The 19,758-nt window shown below is 41.9% G+C and overlaps 1 protein-coding gene across 1 annotated transcript; it reads right to left on the bottom strand.

The window, feature by feature from the left end:
• Positions 1-474: 474 nt before the first annotated feature.
• UBE2N (ubiquitin conjugating enzyme E2 N) lies at positions 475-19,645 on the bottom strand. The gene is made up of 4 exons (XM_056340059.1): positions 19,490-19,645; positions 2,107-2,353; positions 1,779-1,919; positions 475-1,158 (listed from the first exon to the last, which is right to left on the bottom strand). Exons 1-4 carry the CDS (start codon positions 19,517-19,519, stop codon positions 1,118-1,120), a joined length of 459 nt encoding a protein of 152 aa, XP_056196034.1. The 5' UTR covers positions 19,520-19,645; the 3' UTR covers positions 475-1,117.
• Between the last annotated feature and the right edge of the window lie 113 nt (positions 19,646-19,758).

Genomic DNA, 19,758 nt, shown 5'->3' with positions numbered 1-19,758 from the left:
TTTGTGTATCAACTGATGTAACAGTGGTATTTCCTGTTAATGGAGGGTAGGAATTAAATAAGTTAGAAAACTGTGTAGTGTAACATCTGATGACACTCAGCAAAGTTATGCAGATACTCGTAATTAGTGCTGTCATTTGCTCTCAACCTCCTACTTTATTACAGTTATTTCCATGAAAATGCATGTCAATACATTACTAAAATTATGGTTACAATGGCTACATCAGAGAGTTGTTTCTAGAAGTCACTTCAAATGCATTTTCATACTAAATTGGCCAGGTAAGATCACCCACATAACACAAGTTCATTAAAAAAGTCAAAAGCAAAAAAAAATCTTGTGAATTCCACCTCTTTACTGTTTAATCTGTCAGACTGCTGAAGACAAATTGTCAATTCTTGTTTAACTTTTTTTTTAAATACGATTGTCACATTAGAGAAATGAAAACACAGCAAAATAAACTGTACAAAGGCAAAGTAGAATAACAAAAAATATTTTACTAAAACATAAGATTTACAGGAGATTTTCCAGACAAGCCATACAAAATGGTCACAAGCTTTTTCTTGGAGGGATTTTTCTACACTTGACAGCAGAATCACAATATTATTAGTGAAGGTGATGGATGTTTAATGTTCCCATTTTTTGTTCAAACAATGAAGCTTGTCCATCTACAGCGCCTAAGTTAGACTGGGCTAGAGGGTATATTCTAAAGTATAACTGGTTAGCTGCTTTTACCAATGCAATTAGCATCACCATAAAAAGGGAGGAGGAGCCCACAAAATTAAAACAAAAAGCCCCACAGCTAACCCTGCCTACCTTCACTCACAGTGCTTATACTTAAACCATGATGGGAAAAATGATTAAAAGCAGAGATGTGCTGCTGCTTTCAAACAATTTCACAACAATCCAGATGATACTTCTAGCCTCTGCTCATGCGGTACAATAGTGAATTAGGACAAGACACAGATTTGCTAATGTGCATTTAATCACCAAAGGACTGAAGATGTCTGGGCTTTTATTCTGTAATGTTTCTAAAACTGTGTCCATTAAATGCAAACAAAAAAGGAAGAGGTCTTGGCAGAACAGGAGAAGTGATGCACACTTGATGTTCAAAGCGCATTTAAATATTATTCATGGCATATAGCCTAGTCCATGCTCTGGCTGGAAAGAAAAAGAAACATATTTAAGAAAAGATGCATTTTTCAGGCTTTAATAAAGTAATTTTAAACACTTTTTTTTAAAGATCACTTGTATATCACTGCTGCAAGTACACAAAATATACTAGTTCCGAGATTTTAAATGCAATTTTGAAGGCCAGCAGCTGTCAGCTTTTGTATATTACAGAAATGGCCTGACTACAGTGGATCCAAAAGTGAAGAGGCGTAACGAAGCAATTCTTTCGGTTCACTGCGGCCTGCAACAGAAGCTAGTACGGAAGAGATGTACTTTCTGAAACCAGATAATCTGTTCTTTAAGCTACAGAGGAAAAGCAGTGGTGTATACTTGTATTTTACCACAACTCCAAATTAGACACGCTTGCAATTTAGCAACATGAAAATCCATGATAAAACAGACAGACCTTTTCTTCTAGCAAGCCTCACAGACTTGAAAATAGACCACTGCAGGCACATTCAGGGTACTTGGACTATGACTGTATGCAGTAATTGTTTCTGCAAGTTGCAGACATAAGACAAAGAGGTCAGGATTTACATCCCCCACCAACAAGTAATCAGCAACTTCCTAGAACTAGGGGGGAAAAAGAAAAAAGTGTAAGACATCACCTGTTTCTATGGCTTGGGCTTCATTGGTCTTCCATTGCTCAGCTACATCATTTGCTAGTGGATCATCTGGATTGGGAGCGCTTAACAAAGCCTGGATTGATAGCAGAACTGTACGAATCTGCAAAGCTGGGGACCATTTATCTGAAGAGACATTTATAACTGTATGAAACACCGTATTCACCATAATCTATAGATACAGCAAGTTTTCATCACCTAGATTAAAGAATACACACGGTATTTTTTAAACAAATTAAACCTATTTTTCAGGTCATTTTATACATTTCTGTACTTAGTAAAATCTAAAGAAAGAAAACAAGATAGTACTTACCTTTCAAAATATCTAAACATATTCTTCCCAGCTTGTCTACATTAGGATGATAAATTTTGGTCATGAAACGTACTTTAGGAGCTGCCATTGGATATTCTTCTGGAAGGAATAGTTCAAGTTTAAATGTCCCACCCTCAAAGGGGGAATCCTGTGGACCTGCAATGACTACGTGAAAATAACGTGCGTTGCTTTCATCTGGCTCCGCTTTTATCCCAGGGACTGGCTCTGCCAGCAAGCGCTGGGTTTCCTAGAAGAAGAAGAGGCAGCAATGTTAACAAACACAACCCATTCAAAATAAACACAACCTATACAAACTATTTTAAAAACAACATTATGAGCTATTTGCCTACATCCACAGAAACAGTGTTAGACAAACATGTTAAAGAACATCAACAGAAAGGAGATGAGGATGTGGTAAACTGGTACACATCTTTCAGATCTCTCAACTGCTGTAATAGTGTGCTTCTATAGCACAAGATAATAGATAACAATTAAATTGTTCTCAAATCTCTTAACTTTTGATTAAACTACTACCAAGCTGTTATTTTTTTCAATATACTTAAGAGCAATTTAAAGAATACCACAATGAAAATACCAAAAGCATTTCCCATGCTACCTTAAATAGAGAATCCCCTAAGTGAAAAGCCAAAAGGGTTAATCACTCACAGAAAGCGTTCAAGGTTTACTTTAACAAGAGTGAACCAGTTTATTAAGATGAACATTTGTACTGGAATCAGATCCAACTTCAGAGATTTTAAAGTACTATGCTGCAACACTAAAAGTGTTTTTAAGGATGTTTTATATATTTACACATATGTATGTATAAATAGCTTTGGTGTGAGCACTTTCAGCCTACATATAACCTCTGGTGTGGGCATTTCCAGCCTACAAATAGCCACGTTTCAAGTTTACCCTAAAAAACAGCAGGAGACAGGCAAGTTGTTCTGTAAGCAGCAAAATTAGAGAAGCCTGGTTTCCTACAGGTATTTGTATTCTTCGTTGCTCAATTCTTCTGCCTACAGCACCGATCCTACTTCAGGTACCATGCTGTGACCATAGCTAAGAGCTGCCCATGTTCTGACCATCCATCATCCCACCAATGCACTGAACAGACACACCGACCAAGTCCTGTACATCTTTCCCCCTCCTCTGCCACCAGCCTTCACAAGTCTTACCAGGCACCATTCTGCTCATTCTTACTAAAAAAAAAAAAAAAAAAAAAGACTCAAGGCCAAAAGTGACAAAAGGACATTAGGCAGGGACAAGAAGTCCCGCCGAAGCCTCATTTCCTCGGGTAATTTTAGCCCCATTTCCTGCTTTTCCTCTAGCTTGTTATTACTATGTACAGTTAATTTTTTCACCACTATCTGTATCTACTGATGAAAAATTGAGACTTGTAGGTGCATTCATTTATTATTCTAGTTTTGTAGCATTTATTCTGTGTGTCTACAATAGCACCAATACAAGCACAAAATAGACAGATTACCACTGCTTGGCTTAATACATTCTTCAAACATAACTGGATTGTTACAGTACTGGCATTTTGTAAAAATTAATTTACACAGCACTTAAGTGATATGGCTGTCTTGATGCAGTTAATAACACGTCACCTTAGCAAAAAAATAATCAAATATATAATATAAAAAGTGATGTCACAGTAATTAATGCCAAAATCCAGTCATTCATCTCAAAATTGCCAAGGTCCTACAGACCATAATATTGAAGTTGTTACTATACACATACACAAGCATAAAAATCAATTTATCTGGTCTAATTCCCTGTTGTGACTACATACTGCCTACTTAATATGCATAGGCATTAGCTGCCAGTGCCACTTACACACCTTACTAGAAGGCCATCCAAGATCCTTAGAGCTGTCTACACTTCTGCGAGTATATTTTAAATTATACACATAAACGTGTAATGTACTCGGACTCTGTATTCTGCTGGCTATTTACTTGTACAGTAATTCTGTAGAAAAGTTATAACGAATGCTTACTGACTTTCATACCACTGAACTAAAGCATTAAGAAATGACAGATTATCCCTGTAAATGCATAAAACATTCTCCATTTCTTTCAGCAAGTTTTCAGTGTGAGTGCTGCTGCAGGTAAATGGGACAATTTGGGTGTCTGCCTACGAAGGACCACATACTTACTATATAGCTTGACAGTTTTGGCAGAGGAAACAGTGTCTTATGCCAAACACAAACTAATACAAGGACCCAAGGTGACATTGGAAAAAGAACAAACTTAATGAAAAGATCCAATTTTTAAATTTGTTCACAGCTGCTACCCCTTGGACTTTGCCAGATACATGCTTGTAGGCAAATCATGGTTTTGGTTCTTATGGGCATGCTAAAATTTAAAGACTTTTTTTTTTCTCCCCCTTTTTAAATATTAAGGGTAACGCATTTTAATAGCTGGGCTGATCTCAGCAGCCCCTAGCCCCCACGCAGTCACGCTAGTCCCCAGACTGCCTCCCTAGTTATGTCAGTATGCTGACTGTAACCATATTGGGCAGCCAATCCTGGCTTAAAATAACCCAGAATCAGCAGTTCTCTGGCAGCAGCATCAGCACTTCTACCTGCTAGCATAACTGAGCGAGCAGTGCCTGGCTGCAACCTGCACATTCTGCCACTAAAAACCAGTTGTCAACAAACAATGAGAGAGCCCATGTATGAGAAAACCAATTATTTTAATCAAGGTACCACATAATACTGAAGGAGCTACACCATTGCTAATATGTCATCACATTCAGATAGCCCTTTATGCCTCTATGTTATGTGGATACAGTTATCTTGCGGTAAAACACCACAGAAGAGGTGAGTGCAAAGAAAAGCATTCATGCTTCATGCAGCTACACTAGTAGCGCTAAGACCCATACAGGCGCGCTGTGGAACATTAATATGAGATGAAAAACACTTTAAGAAAGCACACTTCACTGCTTGCACTGTGCATGGAGCTCCACCACTATCGGGATAATTCAAGCTGTTTTCAAACAGAAGTGAGAAATACTTGCAAGAAATCTGTGAGGGAATTTGTTGACACTCATCTTTCACACTCGCCAGGCTCTGATGCAGCCATCATGCCAAGAGCACAAGCAACAGCCTAAACTCCTCTGACACACAAAATGACAGGTCGTGATTCCTGTGAACATACATCACTACTGTTTTACGCAAAAGCTGAGAAGCATCTTCAGTTTAGAAACAGCATCTTTTTAAAACAGTATAACAGAAACGCTTGTTAGTCTATGAAAAACACAAGAAAGGTGCCATTTATTAAAAAGAATGTGAAATGTTTGTACTTAAATCCATCAATACCACTGCTAAAATCAGACGGTAAATAAGGCTTTTGCACTTCAATTATGAAGAACTCCAAAATATCTTCAATATATTTGGGGGAAACCATAGAAGAAGAACAGAAAGGGAAAAATTTATCAAAAAATTCCATTTTAAGGTCTAAGCATATAAAATGCTTCAACATACAAGTAGGTCCAGCTCTAAAGTGATATCAGGGACTTGAGTTCCACATTTTGGAGTACAGTGGCCAGTTAAAGACATGCTGATACCAAAATCAATTTGATTTGCCATAAGACTTGGAGAAATAAATCATATTCGAGAGAAACAGTTGTCAGTAAACAGGGAAACACTATGCACCAGGTCTGGAAATCAAACTGCTTAAAGACTTTCTTTTTGTAAAATAAAAAAACCCCACCCTGTAAATTACCCATAAGAGTCACAAGATGTGGACTCAACCTACAAACAAGGAAATGGTTTAACAACATGTTGATCTTATTTTGTAATTTTATACTACTTTCCCCAGAGGATGGTTACCGAATGAAAAAGTCTCTCAAACACATTAAAATAAACAAACAAATAAATCACTTCTAATTAAACTTCTAACTTCCCACCTTTTTTTAACTAATCAGGAAGATCAAGCATATGCAATACTTCACTTTCCAGCACCTTTTTAAGCAAAATCTTTCTAACAGCCTTTTGGCTGAGGAAGTGAATTTTGTGCAAGCTGTTACTTCCTGCTTTGCCCCTAAAACTGCCTTTGAAACCTTTGTCCAATTTGAACGTTTCTGTGCACTTTGTAAGCTGTCAGTGACTAAGACAGAAACCAAGCTCAATGTTTCTGAAGAGAAAGACGTGAAGAACTTTGATATTACATGCTCTTCAGCCAGTTTATTCTAACGAAGTATGTACTATTCTTGCCTGGCAAAAACCCCTGTCAATAAGGACAGAAAGAGCTGGAACATCCAAATATTAACATACTAAAGAGGGAAAAGGACAAATTCACCAAGAACTAGGTTTTGCAGTTTTGCTGTTCACAATAGATGTTCTTACAATAGAGCAGTTAACGTTCTCTTCATGGAAATACAAATTTCCATCAAGTAAGTGTTCCAGAACAGTACTTTATAGTGTTTCTTATTAGCTCTGCTCTAGCATACTGAAGTTTCACAGAAGAGATATCAGGACATATTTTGAGCTCTAAAGCATTTAATGAAGTATCGCATGCTGCTGTAAGCAGTTACTTCTATCTGTCATACTCTGCTATGTTTTTAGATTGAGATCTCCTCTCACTCCTGCTTTTACTCCACTTCTTCCAATTCCAAGAGTATGTTGTCATTTCCGTTGGCCAGCAGAAAATAAACCCAAAATGAAGATACATGTCAGTCAGTACTTCAGAAAAAAACAAAACAAAAAAAAAAACAACACACCAAGCCACAACACTGTCATTCACAACTGGTTATGCCCCCCCCACAATTTTATCTTTCTTATTTTTAATTAAGTGATTAAAAAACACTGAAGTGCTGAAGGTGTTTTGACAAAATAAGAAAAGCTTTGCTTTCGCAACACAGGTGGCCTGAAGTAGAGTGACAGATGATATGGATCGGACAGATGGTGCAGCTGACATTCTGCATAGCTATTCTTCTATGAAGACATTAAATTGAAAACTAATTGTACCCAAGGGGGAAAAAACCCTCAACCTGTTTTTACAGTAACCTGTGAGGACAAGAAGCCTCAGGAAGGGAGTGCACTCTGACCTGTAGAAGAGACCAACAGAGCAAGAGGTGGGGATGAGGGGTTTTCAGCTTGCAAAGACTGAGAAGCCACGTAAACACAAGAGATCAGTTTGCACAGGGATGTTTCATTCTTTGAATTTTTGCTTGGTTATCTGCTTTCAGCAGAAGGAAAAAAAGTTACTGAAAAGCAGACATAACCACCAGGATTCTCCTGGTTCATACACCCAGAATAACACAAAAGTCCTTCTTTAAAGGAGTGAATTGAACAACCCAGAAGATTCTTCCATACACACATGCACAAAAATCAATTGTTAGAGCACACAGGAATATGAACAAGCATACAAAGGAATCCATTAGAAATATACTATTTTAATCACTTCCAGTCTTGCAGAAGTGTTCATAAGAGCCTCAAGCTGCCAAGGCCTCAGTCAAAACAACCAAAAAAGATTTCTGTATGCTATGTTTTTGAAAAACAAAAAGCTAATTCAGAAGTTTTATTTGCTATCAACAGACTAGTGCAGGATCAAACAGTGGCATATTGACAAATAACCACAATCAGAAAACTCATGTATACAAGTATTTGCAAAAAAAAAAAAAAAAATACCCAAAAACCCAAATGTTATTTCTTACATAGCAGAGCTGAACTGAAATCTCTAAAGCTTCACCTGCCTGACAGAGACCAATCCAGTAGTGAAGAAATCGTTGCATGGGATTAGAAATTTTTAAAGCTTTTTCATTGCTTTTTAGAAAGGAGTACTGTATTCTTTGTTTGGGAAAATAATTGCAATTCCATTCCCTGTACTATGGCAGTAGCTAATCACAACAAATTTCACACTGCCTGCCAAGGGATGTGAGAAGAAAAGAGTTAAGAACAGATCAATATCTAGCACCCACAAATTACAAGAACTTTAAGGCTACTGTATGAAGCCCACTAGAATTTAAGAGAAAAGCTTGCCTGCAAAGTCAGCACAAACTAGCTCAAAGAAGAAATCCATACTCCATGTCTCCAGGCAAATTTGCTTTGCTTAGTAATTCAGCTGTCTGCATGCTCAATTTCCTGACACTCGTTTTCTTATTTCATATTCAATATTACTACTATACAGTTACCTTCACTAAGTAAAAAATTCTGCATATTAATCCACACATTCAATATAGTAGTCTTTAGTGAGGTGTTACAATTGAAGGAATATACCTTCTGACATAACCTAACATGGTCTTCTGCTCCACACAGTCCTTTAATACCAGCTGTGAAATCACTTGGTGAAATTCATAAAATCTATTAGAACAAAAGGAGCTTAGAGAAATCCCAACACCTTACAAAACCTGAACATTATAAGCTGATAAATGAGCAGACACAGAGAAAAGGAAGAAAAAAAAAAGCTGTGCTGCCTTTCCACTTCAGCCTATTGTGCACCTTCACTTTTGCGTGTATAGCTGTTTCTCAGCCTCATGTTGAGATAGCATGGAGCTGATCTGGAAGGAGAAGAAAAAAAAAAAAGTCATACAAAAAAGAAGAGTCCCTGATGCAGCTCACCACATGTCCACGCAAACAGCTGTGCCAAGAAGGGTGCAAACACATGCTGTCAGAAGGATGGGAGAACAGACTGCTCCTTTTGGTGAAGGGGCCAGTTTAAAGAGCTGAGACTGCAACATCAATCACAGCAAGATACTAGCATAACAGATTACTGTTCTGTAACCAACCTAAAAAGGAAACACAGACTACCTCCTCATTCCAAAGGAAGAAGCTTAACTACCAACAGCACTAATTTCAGTAACTGCTAAATTAAAGTCTTCATCCCTCCACAAACGTCTTAGACTCTGTGTATCTTCTTACATGTTATAGTTATCTAGCAACCTTTTATAGTACTGCAACTACAGAAAAGCATCCTTGTGACAAGCAGCTTTATGCTAGTACCTTAAAGAGATAACATCATTAAGACTTACAAAGGTCAACATAGCTGCAATAAAATTATTCTGAAACTTCATAACAGAAACCATTAATACGGCCTCTTACACAAAGAGAAAATATTGCAGGTCTTAGAGCTGTTAAATATTTAAAATGGCACAATACCGCATCTTTATGCAAAGTCTCAGGGGAATGACCCTTCCCTTGTATTTTCAGCAGCAGATTTACTAGCACAATTCTTATGCAGTAGTCAAGTAGTTTACCTTCAGCATCACCCAAGATGGAGGTTACATCCCTACAACTTCATCAGTTCAAGGCAAGGTACAAGGCCTCTCTAATCTACTTCAGACAGTGAAAAAGCATAGGCAATATCCACCTTTACCTGTACGTTCAACTAACCCAAGATGGTTTTATTCTGAACAGATCAGGGAAGACAGGTGACGGATAAGTATGTCTTAGTAAAACTTAATCTGCAACAAATCACAGCTCAGAGCTCTACTCCCAGTGCTTATTGCTGCTCCCTCTGCAGAAGTCACCACCAGAAAGTAAACCTTGTCAGTATTCCCAATTCAACTCAAGGGAAGCATACTGGGCTCTTTTAACCAGATCTTTAAACCAAAAAATGTTGACTGACAGCATACAAACTCTGCTGTCATCTAGCAGAGGACAGTAACTTTGAATAGAAATGGATGAACACTTGGTGCCGGCTGCAGGTAAAAGCATCTTCCAACAGTAAGATTAAATGAAATCTGCACATCTCTTGATACTTTTCTTCCATAGGTACTACAAGCAAGGGTCTCCAAACAGCTGACTATAAAGCAAATTTCTTTGATAGTCTTGGCCATTTATAATAGGAACAACAGGATGCAACGCTGCATGGATAGTCCCAAGACAGCCTAAAAGAAAGTTATTGGTAAAATGAAAGAAGCACCCAGACTGAAAGAAATACACATGAGCTTGCCTCACTGCTTTGGGACATAAAACTTTTATTTGTTTTAGCGTAACTACTTAATCATCTAGGCATATGTACAGGGTGCAGGTATCAAGGCGTTGGCAGCAGGGGGGCTCCAGGCTGACCTCTGTGGGAAGGGGCCAGGGGCTGTGCTGTGCCAGACACAGCCAGCTCCAACAGACATGACACAGCGCACAGCTGAGCCCATCAGCCACACTGGTGGCACACCTGGGAAAACAGGATAGAAGGCATCCCACAGAGAGAACAGTGAGGGGGAATAAAAAAAAAAAACCAAATGTGAGCAAAACTAGTCTGAACACCAAGCTCAGAGGAGGATGAGGAGGTGCTTCAGACACTGGAACAGAGATTCCCTGTAGCTCATGGAGGACCAGAACAGAGCAGACGTCCACACTGCAACCCATGGAGAGGACCATGCTGGAGCACAGGAGAAGCACAAGGAGGAGGAGAGAACAGCAGACAGGAGCTGCTGGGGAACTAAGCAAACACTTCCATTCTCCTGGAACCATCAGGGGCAGGGGAGGTAGAGGAGTCAGGAGTGGAAGGACTGCAGTTGAGTGTGGAAAAAGGAGGCAAAGGTGTTGTTTTAACTCTATCTTTGTTTCTTACCACCCAACTCTTTTACTTGGCAATAAACTAATTTTCCCCAAGCCAAGCCTGTTTTGCCCGTGATGGCAATCAGTAAATGATCTCCCCATCTTTCTCTTGGACTATAAGCTTTTTCATCTTTTTTCTCCTGCTGCCTGGTTGAGGTGGGGAGTGACTGGGTGGGCAGCTGGCCAGTGTCAACCCACTACAGCATGAATCACAATGTACTTTTTAATCTGAAATGTTTGAACTGTTGTATCCAGAAGCACTTTTAGTGAGGATGTGGTAGACAGCTTCAGACTCCACAGATGATATTGCAAATTAGAGGTTTTTCAAAAAGGTAACAGAACTAAAATCAAAGCCACTAGCTCCATTTTTTGCTATAGCTGTAATGATAACACTTATCACTGGAGGGTACCACACGCACCAATTTATGTGGGAGAATATATGATGAGGAAAGTGATCTCTTTCAGTTTAACTCATTGCTTCTCAGCTTCTTCAGTATTTGCTTCCTAGGAGAGATCAGACATCTGCTGCCAAGTCCTCCAGCAGTTGAAAAGTCACTACCAATAGCAAAAAGTGAAAAGCTTTAAAAAAAAAGTACACCTAAGTTGCACTGATTTTTTTAGTCATTGAGAGTTGAAGTCCTTTACCTTATGCTTCACTGGCTTTAGCTATTGAGCTTACAATTGAGTCAAACTGCTTTTCTCCCCACCATTTCAGCCTGATTCTCAGTCCTTCTTGATCAACTTCACTCACATCTGTAACTACCTCCACCTTTTCCTTTCCTCACAAATTGCAGGGTTTGCCCGAATGAGAAGCCCAAACTTCTCAGCAGCAGCGCTAATTTATACAGTCCCCATTCCAGGCAACCCTTCTATCAGCCCAAGTGTTTGCAAAGTCAAACAACAAATGAGGTCACAGAACTGATTTGGCTTAAGAAATAACCTTTACTGCAGAGTTCTGAACCAAATCAGTCCCCCAGTGCAAGCTTACCACAGCAGCACAAAAACTTTTGTGCCAGCACAACCCAGGCTAAATCTGTTTATATAGTAAGGCTACTCATCATGAACCCAGGGTAATCACCTTGAGAACTTCTGGTTAATCTAACTTAACTAGGTGGTAACTCTTCCACCTTGTGCTGGCTCTCTGAAAAAAACACAGAAGTACACCACCAACTTTAGCATTTCAATTCAGACTACATACGACATACATTTGTTTCATATTTTTATGCCAATTGCAGGAAACCCTTGCCAGCTACCAGTGCCATTATCGTCCAACTACATCTAATAGTTCAGGTTAATTTTGAGGTACGAAGTAGAAACTGAAGGTTTTAGTGGCATAGGGCAAAACTTAAAGCAGCATACTGGCACACCGACAAGTTAATAATTACTTGCCAAACGGCAATTCTTTCCTTTTCTGTCAGAGTGGGATAAGGGGGAAGATCACAGTTATCTCCTTCGCCAAGAACTGGCAAGTGACACATGAGAAGGTAAACCACATGCATGTTTCTGCTTTGATTTTTATTGGGGGGGGCAGTAGGGGAAAGTGAAATGTATCAGTCAAAACTGCCTTTTACATATACGGATAAAGCTGCCTCAGAAAACCACAAAGACTTAATTCAAACACCTTTTATAACAGTACATAACATTTTGGCACAAGTTCTTCTAGGGTCTATCAATTCATTAGCTACAATTATGTAAAGAACTGGCTATAACCAGCATTACTCAAAATGAACTGGTTACCTAACCAGAAATCATAGCCAAGAGAGATTTAAGAATGTTTAGATTGAATGTGTGTCACTGTAAAACAACTACATTGAAGGAAGTCTTCTGAAAATAACATCTACCTTTTAGGGAAGAAAAAAAAAAAAAAAAAAGAATTAGCAATAAAGCCCATTAAACTGTAAGGCAGAGGTCAAACATCATAAATAGAAGGCTGCACTTGTGGTTTCCAGTAGCTGGCCTCCACATTAATTCTTCTCTTCCTTGCCATATATTCCCCAGGTGTCAGCATCCCACACGCCTCTGCTTCCTGCACTCATTACTAGGCTAACATCTCTGTACACTAATGCTTCCATCACCCTGCGGGTTCCCAGACCCTACCACCAGCCTCCACCGCCAGCCCCAACTGTAACTACACTACCACCTCAAAAAAAAAAAAAACAAACAAAAAAGCAAGAAAATGTTCTGAGTGTCAACATATCAAAGGCAACAGCTGTAAAAAAGAACAGTGGTACAGTAGAGTTAGAAACCATTAACTAGTACTCAATCTATGAACAATTGTCCAGCAGCTTGAAACCACAGCTCTGCTAAGCAAGCACCACGAACTCCAGATTGCTCACAACCTTCCCTCATGCATTTCTGGTTCTCCAGTTCCTATCACCACACAATTTTAACCATTGCACAGTCACTTACAGGGAGATGAAGACAAACTTACTCCAGGTAACAACCTTCCCAGAAAAAAAAAAAAAATCCAGAATCTACCCACTCTTGGAACAAGACCTTATTGCCAAGCAATAGTAACATGAAGAGGGGCATTTTTAAGGTCAGCACCATTCTCCCCTGAAAACAACCACCTCCTCAAATTTTCCAGAGCAGATTACATGATTTTAGAACTGTGAAGCTGAGATCCTATGCAAATTCCTAGAGGATTATCTATGTACTAACACAGATCAAGCTTTTCATGGTGTATCTCCAGCTATAGCAAAGTAAGGCACAACTAAATTCACTAAGCTAACAGTGAACCCATTCCTGCAGATATACTGATGGAGCACAATCGCATTAATATACAGTGCAGAGTCAACTATCAAAGTGTGGTTAAAGCAAACAGTAATTCATACAGAGCTTCTGTCAAATGCCATCTGTACTGGGCTTGCGTGGCAAGGTTTTGGTAGCAGGGAGAGCTACAGAGGTGGATTCTGTGAGAAGCTGCTAGAAGCTTCCCCCAACAGAGGGTATGCCAGTCAGCTCCAAGATGGACCCACTGCTGGCCAAGGCTGAGCCTATCAGTAATGTTGGTAGTGCCTCTGTGATAACGTATTTAAGAAAGGAGGGGCAGGAGTGTGAAAATGCAAGAGAAACAACGCTGCAGACACCAAGGTCAATGAAGAAGGAGGGGGAGCAGGTGCTCCAGGCACCAGAACAGAGATTCTTCACCCCTGCACCCTGCGGTGAAGACCATGGTGAGGCAGGCTGACCCCCTGCAGCCCATGGAGCTCCACAGCAGAGCAGAAATCCACCTGCAGCCTGTGGAGGACCCCACGCTGGAGCAGGTAGATGTGCCCAAAGGAGGCTGTGACCCCATGGGGACCCTATGCTGGAGTAGGCTCCTGGCAGGACCCTGTGGACCCATAGAGAGAGAGAAGCCCACACTGGAGCACCTTTGCTGGCAGGGCTTGTGACCCCCCATGACGGAGCAGTCTGCTCCTGAAGGACTGCACCCTGTGGAAGGGACCCATGCTGGAGCAGGTTGTGAAGGACTGCAGCCTGTGGGAAGGGCTCCCCTTGGAGAAGTTTGTGGAGGCCTGCCTCCCTTGGGAGGGACCCCACAACGGAGCAAGGAAAGAGTGTGAGGAGTCCTCCCCCCGAGGAGGGAGTGGCAGAGACATGTCATGAACTGAGCACAACCCCCATTCCCTGCGCTGCTGCCCCTCAGTGGGGGAGGATGCAGAGAATTTGGGAGTAAAGTTAAGCCCAGGAAGAAGGGAGAGGTGGAGGGAAAGTGTGTTAAGATTTAGTTTTCATTTTCTCATTAGCCTACTCTGTTTTGATTGGTGATAAATTAAACTAATTTCCTCAAGTAGAGTCTGTTTTGCCCATGATGGTAATGGGTGCGTGATTTCTCCCTGTCCTTGTTTCAACCCACAAGCCAAGCCTTTCATTGCATTTTCTCTCCTCTGTCCAGCTGAGTGATAGAGCAGCTTTGGTGGGCACCTGGCATCCATCCAGGTACCCAACCCACCATATCATCTATGGCAAAATTTGCCACTTGCTTCTCACTATTAACTCACCAGTCACATATAACTATGAAAATACGTTTTTGTTTTGTACTATTACACAAAACCAATTTTGAGGTACACTGAAAGCCATGTAAACATCAGACAAGCATAGTATTAAAAAAACCTGCATGCAAAACAATAGAAAACCATTAGCATCGGTAGTTAGAAAGCTTGGTGTACTATAGATTTGTACCTCAAAGTTGCTCCAGTGTTATACAAAGAGGTGGTCCAAACAAGGCTTTTGCCTCTAGTTGGATTATCTAGTTTTTTCCTCAGTTTTTCTTCTCTAGCGTCTGCTGAAAGCTTCTTTAAGGAAAAGGATGTGAAAAGTTATCAGTGTCCTCTTTAATATCTTTTATTAGGAATCCATGTCTTCCTTTCAAAACTGGTACCTTAGTCTGACTTGAAAGTTTTCCTATCCTCTGAGCCTGAACCACCTTCTCAGCTTTCCCCCGACACCTCCACAAAGGCTGCATCCCGCCAAACTTCGGGCTTTCAATACCTGCCTCTACACCCCTCCCACTACCAGAGCCAGCCTATGCTATACTGGTCACCTGGCAAGAAGATTCAATGTGGGTTGCAAAGTAGTGTTATGTCTTATATTCCTACCTTCCTACATTTGTTGGGGAGGCAGGGGAAGGTGGTTTTAAGAAGAATGATACAAAACACCCTCTGAAAATTCCTCAAGTTTTCACCCTCCTGTCAAACTTGACGTTATCCACAAGATTCAAACAGCATACAAGGGGCAAAAACACATTACAAAGACCAAATATACAGTTCCTCTGCAAATGCCAAGGAACAGCACTGTCCAGAAGTAATGTTTTTATGCCTAACCACCATCCAAACAAATGCAAAATACCACTAAAAGATGCTAAGCTTACCTTCAGCCTTTTTAATTTTTTCTATCCAGGAAACAAAAAAAAACATCAAAGAAATCAAGAAGTAATGGCAACTTAAATTTTCAGGTGGAGACAGATGTCCACACCCCAAAAGCCCATAGCTTCCAAGACAAAATGACAAACTTCAAGTTGGCTACCAGTAACACTGTTCAAGAACTTCTAGAAGTTTCAGAAGTTGCAGACTAAATGCCTGATTTATATTTTAAGAAACATATAAAGCTGTTCATACTGACCTCTAATATAGAATGCTGTTGGTGCCCATCACCACACACACCATGAGAATCTTCATAAAACCTCTGAGAAATTTTACATTTTCAGGTAGCATTTTATAACTCAGCAATCCAAATGTCACCCAGATCCTCGAAAAATACTGCAAGCTAGCAGCAATGTGGAAACAGCTTCTCACAGTAAACACCAAGAAATTAGTATCTCATACAACACCACAATACCATGCAGGGGAGGAAATCAAAGACTCAGCAATTTAATGCCGATAAATTCATCAACTAAAAAAGTTTGAAGGAGTCTCAGATACTGCTTCAGATGGTTGCTTCATGATATGAGCAGCTGCAGTGGTTGCAACAGAAGCACTACTAACAACTGGCTACACAGTCAAAACAGACCTGGACATCAAATCATGAATAATGAGATCACTGCAGTAGTGAAAACAGCAGGGAAAAAAAACCATTTGAAAAGATGACAAGAGGCAGTATTGCCCATCCCATTCAGATATACTGACTGCACTTGACACAGCAATGAGGTGGACTGAATGTCAGCCAAAAAAAAAAAAAAAAAAAAATCAGATGCAATTCAATTCCTTACTTGACTGGAGCTACGTGACTTTGCAACACTGGAGAGAACTGGTGTAATACATGCTTGAATGTAAAAGTCGCTGGGCTTCTTTATTGTGTATATTGCAAAGGCTCACATTTTAATACAGGATTAATATTAAGAAAAAATTTTACAGCATCAAAAATGCACACCTATGTAAATGTGCCATAGCATATTTTTATTTTATCTTACATGAACGGATTTTCTTGTCAAGGTGATTCTCAGAGGACTCCTAGCTTTGGACTACTGAAGAAAATAAAAATACCTCTTCTCTATTCACAAGATAGATTTTCCAATTCTGACTATATCTTTAAAGATTCAAAACTATGTCATCATTTTCTACTCAACATTTGTGAAGTGCTAACACCAAGTTGTAACACTAAAGCAAGTAATCTCTTGAGCTTACAGATCTTTCCCATACACACACTCAGTCCGTGATCCTAAGTAACCTGAGGACAGCAAACTGGGACTAATTCTGTATCTTCTGTAACAATTGCTTTGCAACATCTATACTAACACCTTTAAATTGAATTTGGGGGAAGTATTAGAAATATAAATAGAGTGCTCTGCTGAGACAAGGAAAACTACTGCTCTCCTACTGGGCCAGATGACAGCCTCCACATAGCAAAGCAGCAAGCTGAGGAGTACAGGGCTGCTAGTCAACCTGAGAGCCAGGCCATCTGCCAGCAGTCGGTCAAAATGAGGAATGCCAGCTGTATTTCGAGCAGCTAGCTAGATTCTATACTTCATTACAGTCCAAATATGCACTCGTATCCCAAATCAGCCATCAGCGGTCTCCCTCGGATGACAACACAAAGGGTGCATGTGGATCAAAGGGAGGAGGTCTTTTCCTAACACTAACCCAAACCATTTATTTATCATCAAATTTATTACTGTGCATAAAGAAAATCAGTTCACCTTGTTATTGGAGTTATTTCACCTTTCTACAGCTCTTTCCTTCCCAATCTCTCTCACTTCCATTTCCTTTCCTTGTTTTTCATTCTCACTAAGCAGAGTTCACTCCTTCCCCTCCCTCTAAGGCAACTAGCAATAGGAAATTTAACTCCAACATCAAGATTAGCAGGATAGAAAAGGTCAAAACAATTCTCACTCAAGACTCCTGAGGACTCAAGCAGGCATATTTCTAGGTCTGCACCTCTGCAGCTGCAGTATTTCAAAATATGACTTTGCACATTTTTGAGTCTGTAGTAAATAGTCAGATTCAAGTCCTAGACTGTATGCACATCTGGCAACCTAATGTATGTATAGCACAGGAGCTAAAGAATTGGTCATCTAATGTGACCCACCCAAGATTTAAAAGCTCTGCATTGGCTGCAGAGAACTTATAATGCACACATGGAAATACACAACCCACTGTACAGACCACCTTGTAACACGTAATAATCCTGAAAGTACTGAAGAGGATACTCTGGAGGAAACATGAAGTTTCTAGGTCTCTGTTCTGCTGGCATCCACCTCCCCTCTCCAGGAGGAGAAGAAACATTCCCATGCCATCACACATCTTTGAAGCAAGTCGTAAATTGCTCCACGTTTTCTTTTAGGAAACACAAAAACCCCAAAAGCACCAAGAAGGAAACATATGCACCAGCTTACAAGCGGGTGTGCTTCTTGGTTGTATTTAGGGGAATTGTCAAGAGCTATTAAAAAATTTAATACGGACATCAGCCTCATGACTGAGCTCTTACCACAACTCTGATTAATACCAGTTCCACTGTATTATGAATCAGTGATCCCTCTCACACCTGAAATACATTCAGCTTTGCATGCTGTGCACTAAGGCAGCTGGATAAGCGTCAAACTCATTTTGTAAGATTTGTCTTTGTTATTTTCACTGCTTACAAATCTGAGCAGTAATCATAGTTTAGTCTATTTCACACCAGATAAATGCTACTCCAGCCTTATTTTTAACTCATCTCCTCTATCACCTGTTAGATAGCTTGACTTTTTAGTATATGAAAAAATAAAACTGTATTTTCCTCTATTTAACATGTTCTGCACTCAGGTGTTTTACAATGGTTGCCAACATCATGTGCTCAACCAAGAGAGCTTCACAGTGTTAGAAATTATTTGTGACATTTGTACAGTTCAACAAGTAGCAACGGTGCTGTTATTTCCTATGAGGGCTAGCGAACCTCACTGGAATCACTTCGTAACTCTTGTAAAGGGAGCAATCATCAATTTGAGGGCTTCAACTCACAACACTGCAAATGGAGTGGGAAGGAGTAGCCCAGCACAAACATCCACGACTAAACCATCTTTTGATAGCTTGCAATGCAGCTAGCTGTGTATCTCTGTGAAGTGACTCCAAACCATTCAAGTCCTAAGGGTCAGCTGAAAATACCCCGAAGAAGAGAGCCCTTAAAAAGCTTTTGAGCTTAAACGAAAGTCCAAGCGAGACAGTGAACCGCCAACAGGAAGACGCTAACACCGTAAGGGCCGACAGCTCAGAGCACACGTAGTAGTAACCAGGCTGGCTTCGCGTGTGCCGGCACGGATGCCCCCGACGTGCAGCTCAAGCCCCGGTTTAACCACTCGCTGAGTTTCGCCCCTCCTCGTACCGGAGCGGGAGCCCAGCACCGCGCCGCCGCCGCGCTCCCCCGGCCCCGAGCCGGCGAGGAGCCGCGCAGCCGGGGAAAGAGCCAGGGGGGCGCGTCCGGTGCCCTCCAAGCTCCGGGCCGCGGAAAGGGCGCGCAGGCACCCAGCAGACGGCAGCAGGGCAGGCCGTGAGGCGCTGCCGCCGCCTGGGCGGCCACCGTGGAAGGCGCGGGCCCACTGCCGCTCGCCGCCCCCGGCCCGTCAGGAGGGCCCAGCCGCTCCCCACCGCCCGCACACACCCAGGAGCCCCCGCCGGCGGCCACACAGCCAGCGGCGCAGGGACCAGGACCGGGACCGGCGCGGCCCCAACCCCTAGTCGCTCCCGCGGCGGACGGGCTCAGCGGCGGGTCCCCCCCCCGCCCGGCTGGGGAAGGAGGAGGCCCGGGAGGGCCCTGCCCCCGCGCGGCCCTGCTCCCGGGCACCGGAAGCGGTGCGCGGCCCGGCCCGGCCCAGCCCAGCCCTACCCTGCCCTGACCCGCCGCGCGGGGCCCGGCCCAGCCACCCCTCAGGCGCCCCGCAGAGCGCGGCGGGGCAGGCGGGGGTACCTTGATGATCCTGCGGGGCAGCCCGGCCATCTTGTCTCGTCGGGGTGTAGGCTCGCGGGCTCGCCTCCGCTTGGGGCTCGCGCACAGCCGGAAGTAGTCCGCCCCGCGCTTCCGGTGGCGCCGCCCTCGGCGCGGGACGCTGGGCAATGTAGGCCGCGCCCGCCCGGACGGCCGCGAACTCCGCTGAGGGGCGCTCCGGGGGTGAGGCGGCCCCCTCGGCTGAAAGGGGGCTCCCGGGGTCCCGCTGCCCGTGGGCAGGAATGCGGTGG

This window comes from Falco biarmicus, chromosome 5 (genome assembly GCF_023638135.1).
Source record: "Falco biarmicus isolate bFalBia1 chromosome 5, bFalBia1.pri, whole genome shotgun sequence".
Taxonomy (NCBI): Eukaryota; Metazoa; Chordata; class Aves; order Falconiformes; family Falconidae; genus Falco; species Falco biarmicus.
Note: the sequence above shows the minus strand (reverse complement) of the source record. Positions and strands in the feature narration are given on the sequence as shown.

Bases quoted from the DNA above. Each gene is read 5' to 3' on its own strand.
- UBE2N (XM_056340059.1), bottom strand. From the start codon at position 19,519: ATGGCCGGGCTGCCCCGCAGGATCATCAAG. The intron at 2,354-19,489 runs GTACCCCCGCCT...TTCTTCTTCTAG, and splicing joins TGCCCCGCAGGATCATCAAG to GAAACCCAGCGCTTGCTGGC. The intron at 1,920-2,106 runs GTAAGTACTATC...ATGTCTCTTCAG, and splicing joins ATGTTTAGATATTTTGAAAG to ATAAATGGTCCCCAGCTTTG.